This window comes from Papio anubis, chromosome 4 (genome assembly GCF_008728515.1).
Source record: "Papio anubis isolate 15944 chromosome 4, Panubis1.0, whole genome shotgun sequence".
Taxonomy (NCBI): Eukaryota; Metazoa; Chordata; class Mammalia; order Primates; family Cercopithecidae; genus Papio; species Papio anubis.
Window position 1 is genome coordinate 21,160,805 of NC_044979.1, and position 14,642 is coordinate 21,175,446.

Consider the following 14,642-nt stretch of genomic DNA (forward strand, 5'->3'; position numbering starts at 1 on the left):
CCAGGAGTCACGTGGAGTGGGTGGGCATAGGACTAAGGAAGGCCCTTCCTTTGGGGCAGCAGTTTGCATGGGCTTTGAAGAAAGCTTGAGGATATGGTCTGTAATGTCTGTATACATACGCACAAGGACTTTCGTGTTTTGAACATATCCACGGAGTGGAAAGAGAAGGAGGTCTGACTGTGGACCACAAGAACTATGTTTTGTTCTAATACTCCTTGGAGTACAAGAATTATGAGTTTCAGCATCTCATTTAGGTAACTACAAAGGAATATTTATCAGGATAGGAAGATAGAACATATTTCACTTAACAGTTTTGGGAATTCACATTAAACTTATAAATATATTGAAATATGGAATGCAGGTCTTTATGTTCTTGCCTTGAGCCTTATAAATGTTGGGAGTGGGCCTGTTCTCATGTTAATGTATTTCCTCATGGTTTTGTCAGATTCCACTGAGATGAGTTTTCAATGTTTTTCTAATAAAGTAAGGTTCTGGCTGCCAGCTTTTAGGGAATTCAGTGTGGGAAGAAAGCTGGGGATCACTGCAGTCTTCAGATGATCAATTAATCTTCATTTTCTGTAAGGTAACTGCACCTGCCCACAATGGGTGGTGGATATCTGGTGATCTAACATCCGTTGCTTCTATCTTAACCACCTCCTTTAACCTCAGCTCCTGAGGCACGCGGTACTGCCAGTTTGCAAGCCTTTTGAGGGTTTTGCAGTACAAACTGTTTTGGTTCATGTCTATCCCCACCAGTGGTTTAGGATTTGACTCTCTAAGGGCTCTGAGTCAGTTACCAATTTTTCATCTACTTCATCTGTTGTTTTCTCCTTATTTTTGTTCATTTCTTTAAAAAATCTATTTACTGTAGGTTAGTAGTATTTCTGGTGAGAGATTAATATGTGTGTTAAATCTGCCATCTTATTCTAGAACCCAGCTTGTTCTTTTCACTTAGAACTTGTGAAATCCATTTAATCCCTGTAATAAAAGTTCCATTATGAAGGTTAAGTATTGACTCATGCTTACTGGACCTTAACAAAGTCTCTGCTACCAAAATAAGATGAATTGTTGAGCTCAGGGATAGTGACACTAGAGCTCAGGTGATAAGTGCTCTCACTACTCCTAAGTAAAATAGAGGAAATGTCAAGGAAGCTTGGCCATTGGTTAACAATAGTGTAGAAGGAAGGTGGTAATTTTTGAAAAGTTTCTGCTTTCTTTTCGCCATGTAAAGTCCCAAATGGAAGTGTCAGGTTACAATATTTTTCTACTCTAGTTGTTTTTTTACGTGGCAGAAAGAGTGGAAGTTAGTTTTAAGAAAACTGGAATATAACTCATTAAACTACTGCTAGCTAATGCTTGTAGTACTATGCTAAATTAAAAGAAAGATGATTGGGTATGTCTATTTTCTGGCTAAAGATGCTCAAAAGATAGTGAAAAGAGTAAGGGAGAATAAAAATTGATGTTTTGATAATTTGTTTTTGAATATAGTGTTGTATTGAATCTTCACAAAATCCTATATGACATCTTTTCTAAACACCATAGTCTTTAAACCAAGGCTCAGAAGAATTGACTAAGTAGTTAACTTGAGTAATTTGCAAGACCAAAGCAGTACTGGGATTTGAACCCAGCAGTGGATGACGGCAAATCCTTTCTACTGCATATTGCTACCTTCTTGGAATAAATTTGACAGTTGTTGGTAATCATGCTATAAAATTGCGGTAGAGAATGTCCTTTTTTTCTTTCTTTTTGCCTCACAATTAACAGCTAAGTATTGCTCAATCAAAAGCAGTTACTCTTACTTTGCTCCTCGAAGAACAGGCGAAGTTGTAGATTTTATACCCATATTAGAGATGAATGACACGTCTTTGAAAACTTCTTGTTAGCTATTCCTCTTGATTCTATATCTTGAATATACAATCTCTAATTGTAGTTTAAAATGTCTGCTACCAAATACATTGAATTTATACTTGGACCAGACTAACTCCAAACACTGCTAATGGAAGGAAACCAGAGGTGTTGACAGGATTCCTGCATATCTATAAAATATATCTCCTAACTTAAGTAAATGGATAAACATTGATTAAAATCTATTTTCTACTTTTGCACATTTGATATTAAGAGGAAATATCATTAAGCAAGATTCCAATGTGGATGCTCATGTTAATTATAGCTATATTCCATTTACAGATTTATTCACTAGGTCAAAATTCCAACTTTTCCTCATCATTCTTCAAATATTAGAAATTCTATTCTGCTCTTATCTTGGTGGATCAACTTATTTCAGTCTTTATAGTAAGTCTAGCTGAAGATGATGAATCACTATTTTTAAGAGATGTCCTTATTGAATTTCCCTTCCTTTTCCTACAAAGAGGCATGATTGCCATGCTGAAAACTTTTTGATGCTGCTGTTTATCTTTTAAAAGAAGGATAAATATTCTTTTAGAATGATTATTACTTCCCCAAAGATATGATGCTTACAAAAGTGCTCCTTATCCTCTACTGACTGCCTCTTGCTTACCTTGCTTCTTGTCTACCCTGGAAAGGTGACTTGCACCTGAAAGATAGACTTTCTCTTTTGCATACAAACAGTCATTAAGCCCATCTTCCTCCTCCTTTTTATACTCATTTATTGAATATCTGCCATTGCTTTACTAGGCATTGGGGAAGTGAAGGTAAACAATCCACACTCACTCACAGGCTTCCATAGTTCCACAAAATCTTGGATGCCTTAAAGATTTATGTATGCAGGACTTTAGAAACATAAAGGAATGGGGTAGTGGGTTTGATTAGGTCTCCCTAGCAGAAACCAATCTAGGAGGTAACATTGAGATACAAACACTATTTCTTTTTCTCTAGACCACCTTTGCTCCTCCAGCTAAAACATCAAATGAGGCTTCATGTTCTTCAGAGAGCCTAAAATCTACCCCTCCGCCTAGGCAAGAATTAGCCCCTCTTTCCTATAGTTTTCAAATGACTAAGTTCATACATCTAATTTGGTCTGTGTTATACTTATTATTTTTTTGTTTATATATATGCCTTCTCTACTACTTGGAGATTCTTCAAGGTTTTTTATGCATTTTAAATGTATCTTCTTCTGTGTATTATGAATTTTTAAGGGTCTAGTACTTTGTATTTTCAGACACATTTATTGATGATGGCTTTAAAAATACACTCAATGAGTGAATGATTGTAAAAAATTATTAGAGAACACCACTGCCTTATCATTTGCTTGCTACTTTCCAGTTGGTTAATTCAAAATTTTGAAAGTTTTATGTTAAATCATGGATTTAATAGTGTAATTGTACTTTTAAAATAAGAAATTTGTAGATACTTTTTTTTTAAGTTTTGGAAAGAAGACTGTTTTTCAGTATTTCAGGACTCTTGTGATTATATCTGAAGTAGGTTCTATACACTAAAGCCACTGTGTGTGTTTGACACTACCTAAGTAGGATATTTTATAAGGTGCGTAACTTAGTCATGTCTTATTGTTTTCTGAGAGCCTGCTGTTACTACACTTACATTGGCCATCCTTAACATTAGTTGGATTTGCCTCTTCTAGAAGTAGTTTTTTGTTCTTTTCTTTCTAACATTTTATGCCTTTAGTTCTAGTGTTGGCCACCAGGTAGCAACAGTGCCTTGAGTAGCTCAAGTCTCATAAATAGGAAGCTGTTGTAGACAGACAAAAAGATGAAGTTCTCTGCATTCAGGAAGGAAAGGATTAAGTGTTCAGAATCCTCAATTTTTAATTCCTCTCTGGCACTACGTCCTCATGTTGTCTATTACAAATGCAAGCATAAATTTATGCATAAGCATAAAAAATGCAAGTACAATTATCAACTGGCCATGAGCAGCCTCCCTGTTCTGCCAGTCCATCGTTACCGTGACAATTCACTTCATCTCAGGGCCACTGAAATACAATGAGATGAAGGACAGTTGGCAAGGGGCAACATGGATCATGCTAGGGAAGTGTGTGACAACTGCAAACAAGAAGAGACTGAAATAATAAAAAAGGTATAAGGAGAAAGTACTTCTTTCTTTTTATGGACATTATCTAAACCCATAATATTTATGAGATTGTTTTTTAACCATGAAAAACACATTTATGCTGATATAGAAAAATCAAATATGTTATTTTAGATTTTTCTTCTTCCTTCACCCTTAGCGATACCTCTGGGTATTCTAGTTGTGCGTGGAGACTGTGATTTGGAGACTTGCCGTATGTACATAGACCGCCTACAGGAGGTGAGTTTATTTAGCCCATTACTTATTCTCAACTTTCCATTTTTGTAAACAATTACCAGCCATACGTATTTGCTTCTGAAATGATGCATTTGGAGAGGAAATGGAAATGTGGTGGCTTTGTCCTTCAAGCATACGCTGTATGTCACCCTCTCCCACTGTCTCTGTTGTTCACTCCTCAGATAGTTGAAATGGGAAAGCATTGACTGGTTTAACTACAGGGTGCTGTTGCCCTGGTGTGTTTGTAACTATAGCTTGGAACTTGTCATCTTACCAGACACATACCTGTATATTTGAGATGTTCAGAATTTCAACAGGGACTGTTAAATTATGAAAGAAAACAGTGATATGTAATGTTTTGTGTCTGACGCTTATGTCAGAGACAGCTAGATTTTGTAAACAAAAAAATAAATAAAACTTCTGTAGGAAGCAAAAATCCTCTACATTTCATAGTAATTTGTCAGAACATAAAGAATAATCTATTATTTTTTTTTCTTAATCTGGTCTTGCTTTAGAGAAACAGAAAGGAAGTCACCCCAATATATGGCACTCCCAAATGTGAACTGCACCAGCAAAGCCAGGAGACCCAAACTCATCCTTACAATTGTTGTTGGTTGTTTCTGCAAAAATTTGAGGGGGAGTTTTAACTGTCTCCATTCCACAAATTGCAAAAAGCATAAATGACGATTTCTTTATCATTGTTTTTTGATGAAAGATGTATATTAGAGCCACTTTTCTTGGTGTGGCCTAGACATTTGTATTTTTACAGCTGTTGGGTGGTACCCAGCTGATACCCCTTGATAAGCAACTCTGTCCCGGTCAACATGTTATACAAAGGTAAAGATTGTAAATAAAGTCAATACATACTGTTTAAAATCACTCTGAATTGTAACCTCTTATCCCTGAATATTTGATTCTGTTTCTCTTGGTGGAAATAAGTTCAGGTGGGAGGCACATAGTGATGTGAGAAATTACTGATTTTGAGAAATAGATGACAAATCTTGAATACTGATATGGATGAGAGAAAGATGGTCAACGAATTTTATACTTATGGCTTCGTTAAGCTATTTTGACTGAGGGTAGCCACTTAAACAAGTTAAAATATATGAATTTTTAGTGACTCAGGTCCAATTCTATTAATATGTTCCCGAACTTCTAGTATCTCATTTCCCAAAATAATGTTTGTATTTTGCTGTGGAATCTCACTCCAGAAACCTGTAATGAAAAAAATGAATCATAATTGGTGCCAAACCTTTTTACCTTTTTTTTTTTAAATTAACACTTGTAGAGCTTTGTTAACAAGACTTCACAGTAGAATAATATTAATACACGATTGATGAATTGACTTTGTTAAAATCCAACTTAACTAACTGAATAGCATGTTTATTGTACCAATATTCAACTAAAAGTAGGATTTTTAAAAAAGAGGCAACTCAACATATAAAGAGGAAAAGTTTTTAAAACTAATGGAAAGTACTTTGATGAAACGCTGTGGGAAATAGGTGTAAGGACAAAGGTACCCAGGATTGCTGACATCTATAAATAGAATCATGACACTCATTAGCAAGGAAGCCTAGGAGGCATGACAATGGTGACAAGTTCGTTATAAAACTTTATGAAAGGAGTCAGGCTTTCACAATCTGCCAGTAAAACCTCATTAATTTCAACCCTGTTAATTTGCACTTCGTGATAATGTGGAGGTGGTTGGTGATTTTTCTCTTTGTAGTCTATGAAAACCCCTATTTGCTAAGCGACTTATCAGTATAAACAGTTACCATGACAGTATGTATCTGGTCTAAGGTAAAGAAAAGCTTCCTAATTGTTTAAGGGGATTTCCAAAGCCTTCTTCACAAGCCTAAAGTTCACATGCAAATTAAATATAATCCCCATTTACTAGAACAAAATTGCCTATCTTTTACTTCTGGTCTCCTCTATAGGAGATTGAAATAATAATATATCACTTACCTGTAAACACTATGTAGGACTTACAGGTTTCAATAGCTTAATGACCTTCTCTCAGTCCAACTTGGTTTGCTTTTATGATTTCTGGCATTACCTTCTTTATTTAACCTTTATGAATTTGGGTGTGTTGGATACTTTCCAGATGAGCATAAGAATAGTAAATTGGGAGTTCAGTCGAGATCGAGTTGTGGGGCAGCTTCTTCAAACTAATTTTAAGGTATGGATTTTTTTTTCCGTTTTCTCATTAGGACCTACAGTCAGTTTCTTCTGGCTCCCAGAGAGTTCATTACCAGGTAACAAATAATTGACTCTCCTTGTTTCTTACCTTCCGGCCAAATGAAGTCCATCTTTCAATTAATGTCTCATTTTGATTTAGAGTTCACATATTCCCAAGGGATAGAGTTCATTCTAAAAACCTAGTGAAAATGGTATTCTGATTCTTTTCTGTTTTCCTGATTTTCGACCACCCTAGTCTAGCACAAATTTGGACTGTGTATTTTCTCCTAGATCAGTTAGAAAAGGTTATAACATTGAGTGCTTTCGGTAACAAATACCAGAAAACTCAGCTGAAACTAGCTTAGCAGGGAAAGGGTCTCTTGGTTCACATAAGCAAAAAGTCCAGATCAAAGTGGATTTCTCATCCCATTTGGTCATGGCTCACACTCCACTTTCCTGCTGGTCCTTCTGTTTTGTTCTCCTCTTCCTGTCAATTTTACTTCTGGCTTAGATGACCTTGTGGTCTAAGATGACTGCCTTTAGCCACTAGGACTATGTTTTTTCCGTCACCTCCAGAAAAAGAGAATTCCCTGCTTCCTACAACCGTCAAGCAACAGTTTTAAAATGTAATCTGAGTGGTTCATCCTGGTCTTTTGGACAATCTAATAAACTCAGTCTGCGTCTCTCTATGGCCCATATAAAGTCCATAGGAGAGCACTCTTATTCTTTGTCCCAGCAGACTTTGGGGGTGCAGTTTCTTTCCAACTTCCTCATCCCGCTTGTGATGCAGAGATCTCTTCAGCCATCTTCTTACCCATTCGATTTCTCAGACATGATGTAGATCCTAGCACACAGTATTACTCCAGACTGCACGGAGCCCAAACAAAGCTCTTCAACTGGTCTCATTAAAGCCCTTTTATCTGAGAGTCTCCTTACCCTGCCCTGTTAAGAGGAAAGCTATGTGGGAATCACAGCATGCCAACAATTCTCTCCAAATAAATCTCTTCAAACCCTTTATACTTCCATGTGGGGAGGAATGTAACTCTGCCTAAATTTATAAATGTGTAAATCCTGGTTTAGCACTTCACTTTGGATTTTTGTGTCTATTTTCCTATGCCTGAAATTTCCAATTTAACATCCTTTAGCATAAATAGAAAACACAACAATTTAAAGAAAAACCTGTACCTTGTAGCCTTCTAGGTAGTTTTTTTCCCCTACCAATCATACTCTGCCCTTGGCTGAAGCAGCTTATCTTCAGGCTTAATGGCAGGAATGGCCTTTGTGTTCTTACTTGTATGTTTATTTCTCAAACATCATATCCCACACTTCCAGAGTTCTTTCTTCCCTCTGTCTGGCCTTGAAAGGAAGAGAAGTCACTTAGGATATGTTTACATTAAGAAAAAACAAAAACAAAAACAAAATGAACTTCTTCTAGACTGTTTTTACCAACCACTAGAAGACAAATTTCCACCTAATTTTTTAGATAGAGCACAGCTTTCATCAGAGTGACTATTTGCATATTTACCCAGAGCCACTGTCTAGGTATAAATTTGATTTTAAAAAGTATAGTGCTTTCACAATAACAAAGACATGGAATCAACACAAATGCCCATGAACGATAGACTAGATAAAGAAAATGTTGTACATATATACCATGGAATACTATGCAGCCATAAAAAGGAATGAGATAATGTCCTTTGCACTGACATGGATGGAGCTGGAAGCCATTATCCTCAGCAAACTTATACAAGAACAGACAACCAAACACCACATCTTCTCACTTATAAGTGGTAGTTAAACAATGAGAACACATGGACACAGAGAGGGGAACAGCACACACTGGGGCCTATTGTGGGGGTGGGAAGAAAGAGAGCATTAGGAATAATAGCTCATACATGCTGGGCTTAATACCTAGGGTATGGGTTGATAGGTGCAGCAAACCACCATGGCACATGTTTACCTATGTAACAAACCTGCAAATCCTGCACATGTACCCAATAACTTAAAGTAAAAATTAAAATAAAAAAAGCATAGTGCTTTTAAAGGTAAGAGCTGATCTCTTAACAATTGGCAGTAGTAGTTATAATACTATAAGGATATGTTTTTTTTTTTTCAGAGTTTATACTTTCTCCTCTTAGACATTTTGAACCTTTACAACTTTATCAAAATATGTTAGATTTATCCTGGCTAGGTTTATGAGACTACATTTACTTATTATTCCTGGCTTATACAGTGTAGTCACTTTGGTGTGAGAGTTTAAACTGTGGGCATTTTGTACCACATTTTTTTATTCCCTATCTGCAACTATTCATGGAGATCAATGGATGGATAAGACACTACAATATGACTGAGTTATTTATTTATTTATTTTTGAGACAGAGTCTCGCTCTGTTGCCCAGACTGGTGTGCAGTGGTGCAAACTCGGCTCACGGCAAGCTCCGCCTCCTGGGTTCACGCCAGTCTCCTGTCTCAGCCTCCCGAGTAACTGGGACTACAGGCGCCCACCACGATGCCCGGCTAATTTTTGTATTTTTAGTAGAGATGGGGTTTCACCATGTTAGCCAGGATTGTCTTGATCTCCTGACCTCGTGGTCTACGGAACTTGTGATCTGCCCACCTCGACCTCCCAAATTTCTGGGATTACAGGCATAAGCCACCACGCCTGGCTGACTGAGTTATTTATTACATGTATTTTTTGGTGATAACACTCAGAAGGATTAATGATATTTTTCTGACTATGTCAAAATATTCCTGCCTTATTTTGTTTACTTCCGTCAAGTCAAATCTTGGTGTCAAAACTGCTGCATTACAAATGTCACATCAAAAGGTTTTGTGCACTGAACATCCAGGATAACAAATGCAGTGGTCAGGGATGAGTGTCAAGAGTGTCACCTTTTCCCATATCCTTCCTTAGGACAATGAAGGAGTGAGCAGAGTGATAAAAAGCAGGGGCCTTTGAGCATGAAGGAATGGTTGGAACAAAAAAGATCCAAGAAGCCCAGAATTTGCTCATTAAACAGGAAAGAAAAAGAGACTGTTAGAATTAACCTGGCCAGAGCACAGGGAGAAGCTAATGAGGAATTTCCTGAGCAGGGCGAGGACAGCTGGTTGAAGCATGAAGCTGGGAGAGATAAACTTTCATGTTTGGCTAAGATTATCAAAGGAGGAATGAGTTGGAGGCATAGGAAATAGAGTTCTGTGTTAGCTATATTAGTTTTGACATGCCTATTAGATCCAAGAGAGTTGGTGAGTAGGCAGTTGGGTATATGAATATTATGAATATTAAACTTCATTAAAAAATTCAGGCCCAGAGATAGAAATTTTGGAATCATCAGCAAATGGATGGATGGTGCTTAAAACTACAAGGCTGGAGGAGATCACTTAGGGAGGAGTTCAGTTAGAGATGAGGGCCCAGTGTTCTATCTGTATTTATTCATGAGTCGAGAAGAGTGCAGATTCAAGAGAGCCATTGGTCAAGAAGAATCATGGAAACTGAGATGAACAGCAAGGATGCTGTAAATCAAGGAGAAGGTGATATCACGAAAGCCAAGAATGAAATGTATTTCAGAGAGGAAGGAGTAATGGACAGTGTCAAATGCCATTGACAGGCTGAAAAGATATGGATTGATTTTTATATTTTTTCTAGGTGTGCATATTATAAAACACATGGGATATAGGTGCTATTAATTTTTATGTAGAAAGTGACTGGCAGGAAATTTAATACTAAATCTTTCATTTCTTAGTGCAGAAACTGATTATATCAGAATTCCCTAGTTTGTTCTGGTGGGAATAAGGAGTGTTATAGGTGAAAAAGCTGTAAGAAACATGAACAACGAAATGTCTTAAATGTCTTTTAATGAAGCTTCTTGTCTATGAGATGGCATTAAATATGCTTGGAGAATTAACTGTGAAGAGAATAAATTAATACCAGTATTTCTGAAAACTTGAGAAATTCCTGTCAGCTCACTAATTTGCAGCTAAGATTTTAGCTTACTGTTTTCTAAGACCAGAAAAAACTCAGGAGAAAAGCAGCATTTAGAAAGGTGTACATGTGCCCAAGACACCTTATTAGTGAGCCATATGGCAGTTTCTCGCCACTTAAGCATTTCATTGCTTTGGTTTCTTGCTTTTCCAAATTCATAGTGAATTGCCAACAAAGCACTGAGGCTCAAAAATGACACTTCTTATTAACCTAACAAGGCATTATGGGTTATACAAGAATGTGTTAGATATTTATAGCCTGTTGAAAATTCTTGCCAACACCATCTCTGAGGTCAAAATACAAAGGCCCCTCCATCCTAATAGCATTGATGTTACCTGTAACTAGTACGTTTTACAAGCAAAATGCATTGCACTTGCAGATTTAGGATATTCTTGATGTTGCCAAATGAACAAGAATTAACATAAGAATTGGACTCTGCCTGCTTATTTGATAAGGATGCTTTCTGAGGCCACCTACTTTGAGATAATTCCTTCTCTGCTTCCTCCCTCGAAATCATGATACCCCTTCTTAACGCCAAATCACAAAGGTACTAAGGAATAGAGGCAGATGTGCCATTCTAGTGATTTCCAGCTGGGAAGATTTTGCTCCCTGTGGGGGACATTTGGCAATGTCTGAAGACTTTGAAATCTATTTGATAAAGGCCATGGATGCTATTAAACATCTTATAATGCACAGATAAGCCTTCTACCACGAAGAATTATCCAGCCCCAAATGTCAATAGTGTAGAGCTTGAGGAACCCTGAGTTACTCTGGCGGTTTTCAGTACATAAATGACAACCCCAGATAGGTATAAGACCTAGATGAGGAAAGGGGAAGGAGAAAGAAAGAGGAGGAGCAAAAAAAAAAAAAAAAAAAAAAAAAAAAATAGGGATGGAGAACAGAAGGAGACATTTATAGATGTAGTACGGTAGAATAAAGAGAGAACTAGGAGCAATTAGAGGGTTTTTTGTAGACACCCCGGGTTTCCCCATTTCCCAGGGTGGTGCTTTATGGGGCATTAAATGGTAGGAATTATAACTTGAGATTTTAGTGAATACCATAGGATTCACCTGTAGGTGAAAAAATAGATTCAGCCAGGTGATTACCTTCTCTAAGAATTAATTCACTTAAAAATAGTACCAGAATGGTTGGAATGTTTGAAAATAGAGATAACATTATCGAAAAGCCTTTTCATTCTTCAGGGTGGTACAGACGTCTTTCACTTTCATAAAAAAAAAAAAAACAAAAAAAAAAACCCTTTTGGTCAGATCGGAGTCTACATTGCTTGTTCCTCCTATGATCTCCTTTGTTCCTCCATGCCTGCTTTTCTGGAGTACTGGTCTGTATTGTATTCCATGAAAGTTGTGTCTAGTTCTGGACAAACAGCATTTTCCTATAAATATTTCATTCATCCCCTTTCTCTTTATTCTGGCTGTCCTTATTCATCTCTCTCCTTTCTCTGAAATCTCTTCCTCCTCCATTTGTTTTCTGGCGTCCAGAAGAGTCCTTCAATAGATAGAGTGGAACAAGGTTTAGAGAGTCTTCCTGGGAATTGATTTATCTTGCCTGAGAGAGAAGGATGGGACCAGCTAGAAACTTTGGAGAATGCTATTCCTTTGGACTAGATTAAAGCTGTCAGCAATGGGTCAAATGAGGAATTAAATAAGACTTGCCTAGGGTCAGGTCTGTTGTCCGTGAGGAGTGAAGGCAGTACTGGAGTTGTCATTATTGCTAATGGAGAACTTTCTCACACAAAGGGACTCTTGAAAATGTTAGAATATTGCTTATTTCTATCTTCTACCCAACTGTCACTATTTCTTCATCTTCCAAATCTGGGTTGAAGAATGGCCATGCCATTTCTGTATTCCTCCACTGTAGGAGTCATGGGTGGTAAAGTAGGTTCGAGGTGAAGGGGTTTTGAGATATTAAAATAAACAAAGCAAGTCTATTTGGGGCTTTAGTTAGAGGCATACATACATATTTGTATGCAACATTATGTTAAGAAATGGATAGATGGCTGATGTATGGGAGATGCTGGGACAGACAGATGAGAAGTTTGAATGGGTAACAAGAGAAAGTTTAAAGTAAGGTGATTATTCATTGACCATTATTAAATGAGGCAGGGATTCCCAAGCCATAGAACTTTTGTTTCTGTTTATGTCCTTTTGCAATTTTATGAAAGAAAAAGAATTTCATTCACATTGAAGGCATAGTTCAACACTAGGTGAACATTGCTTAATTGGAAAACTTACTCGAGTGTGTGATGGGGCTGCTGTGCCTTCATTAAATTATGTGTGCATCAGCTATGAGCAATTGCATGTAAATTAAGGGTAACTTTGGCATATGCATGCCAAATAGTGGTTCAGATGATTTTCTCATCAATTTTATATAATTTGTGCCAGTTGGCTTTCAGAAATATATACACATGAGGAATGTCAGTTTTGTGTTTGTGCATGTGTCTGTATTTTTAGCACAAGAAGCAGATTTTCCATTAACATATATCAAAAGCGAAGATTCACGTATCAGGGATTTTTGAAATGAGCAGTTTTTGCTAATATTATTCATTTAAAGAACATGTAATTTTAGATTATTGTATTTAAAATAGAAAGGAGCATGGTATATCTAAGGTTATGTCATTTGGCCTACATTACAGAGCAATGACAGTTGCATTCATCTAAATCACACCATTTATATGAAGAAAAATAACAGATCCAAAAATGGACAAGTCAAGTATCTTATCTCTTTGATGAATCATTGATTTGATCATGCAATTTGAGAGGACTGGGGAGACTAGAGGCTCTAAATTACCATTGAAGGCTGTAGATGTGATGGTTAGAGGCACAGCTCAGGTAATTATGTGACTGTCTTCTGAAATATAACTGCATTCATACAATCATATTTCTTAAGTATCTACTCTGTCAGATGCTTTTGAAAGATGCATATTTTTAAGATTGTATTTTTTCTCTATATTGGAAAATAGGTCACTGTACATTTGTTTAATGTGCAGCATTCACAAATCAAAAATACTCTGACCATTCATGTTCTTGTTCAGTGATGAGAACATTGCCGGGTCCAACCTAGAGCTTCCATGAAGCTAAGGTCTGTCCTGGAACCAATATTCGCCCTCTTTCAAGGAGCCGTTTGTTTTTCTTACTTCCTATTTCCTTCCAAGTCTAATTCATGGTTCACATTGCACTGCTTTTCACCCTTCTGCAGAGGCCAGAGGATGCCCCTGAATCCAGGAATCCTTAATGCCAGGGCTACCCAATCTACTAGTCTTCCAGGCCCTCTGAGAACGGAGAACGTGTTTACCTGATGTGAGCTGTATGAATTAGTAACGAGAGTTACTTTAAACACGAATTAGAGAAAATTCAGTAATACCTCTCTATTAACATCACTATCACTCAGTTACACTTCCATTATTATTATTTTTTTAGTACAAGAGAAAGGTGTGTAGATAGACATGATGCAGGAATTATTTGTACCCTGTGTACATAAGAACATATTCTTCTATGTGGTCATGATAGGGTAAGAATGTGCGAGCATAAAAAGTTTACACACCTTCACTGTAAATTGTGAATTCCTGTCTGATATTCTGCTTCTCTTTATTCCTGCTCCATTTTTAACCCATACAATATGCGTTTCTCTCTGATATCAAGGTCCTCATGGTATATCTCTTGACTTTTATAAGCTATGTGTGTTCTGCAATCTGCCAGGTTTTATAATCTTGGTTTACCGTAGTTTTGATATTGTACATAATTCTAGACTTCTGCTTGGTTTTTAACTCGCCGCCCAATGTAGACCTTTATGGTGTGCAGTTTTGTTTTCCCACATTTATATAAAGTTCCACACATAGATGTACATGAATACATATGTGGGGATTGTTGCTTAAAAATGCAAATATAGCTGGGTGCAGTGGCTCATGCCTGCAATCTCAGCACTTTGGGAGGCCATCATGGGCAGATCGCTTGAGCCCAGGAGTTTGAGACCAGCCTGGGTAACATGGCGAAACCCCGTCTGTACAAAAAACAACCCCAAAATTAGCTGGGCACTGTAGCATGTGCCTGTAGTCCCAGCTACTTGGGAGCTGAGGTGGAAGGATTGTTTGAGTCCAGGAGGCAGAGGTTACAGTGAGCTGAGATTGCACCATTGCACTCCTGCCTGGGTGACAGGGTGAGACTTTGTCTCAAAAAATAAAAATAAAAATTATAATAAAAATAAAAATGTATTTACAATTTGCATG

General features: G+C 37.2%; 1 protein-coding gene across 12 annotated transcripts in view; it reads left to right on the plus strand.

Moving 5' to 3' along the window:
• Positions 1–14,642, plus strand: part of DGKI (diacylglycerol kinase iota) — a 459,603-nt gene that overhangs the window by 361,108 nt on the left and 83,853 nt on the right. For 9 of the 12 annotated variants that reach the window (XM_017957197.3, XM_017957194.3, XM_031665135.1 and 6 more), the window contains 2 exons: positions 4,163–4,242; positions 6,450–6,494. In XM_017957197.3, the coding sequence (XP_017812686.1) occupies positions 4,163–4,242; positions 6,450–6,494 (125 nt within the window). The remainder of the gene's footprint in view (positions 1–4,162; positions 4,243–6,449; positions 6,495–14,642) is intronic. The other 3 variants (XM_031665134.1, XM_017957199.3, XM_017957206.3) reach the window with 1 other exon arrangement.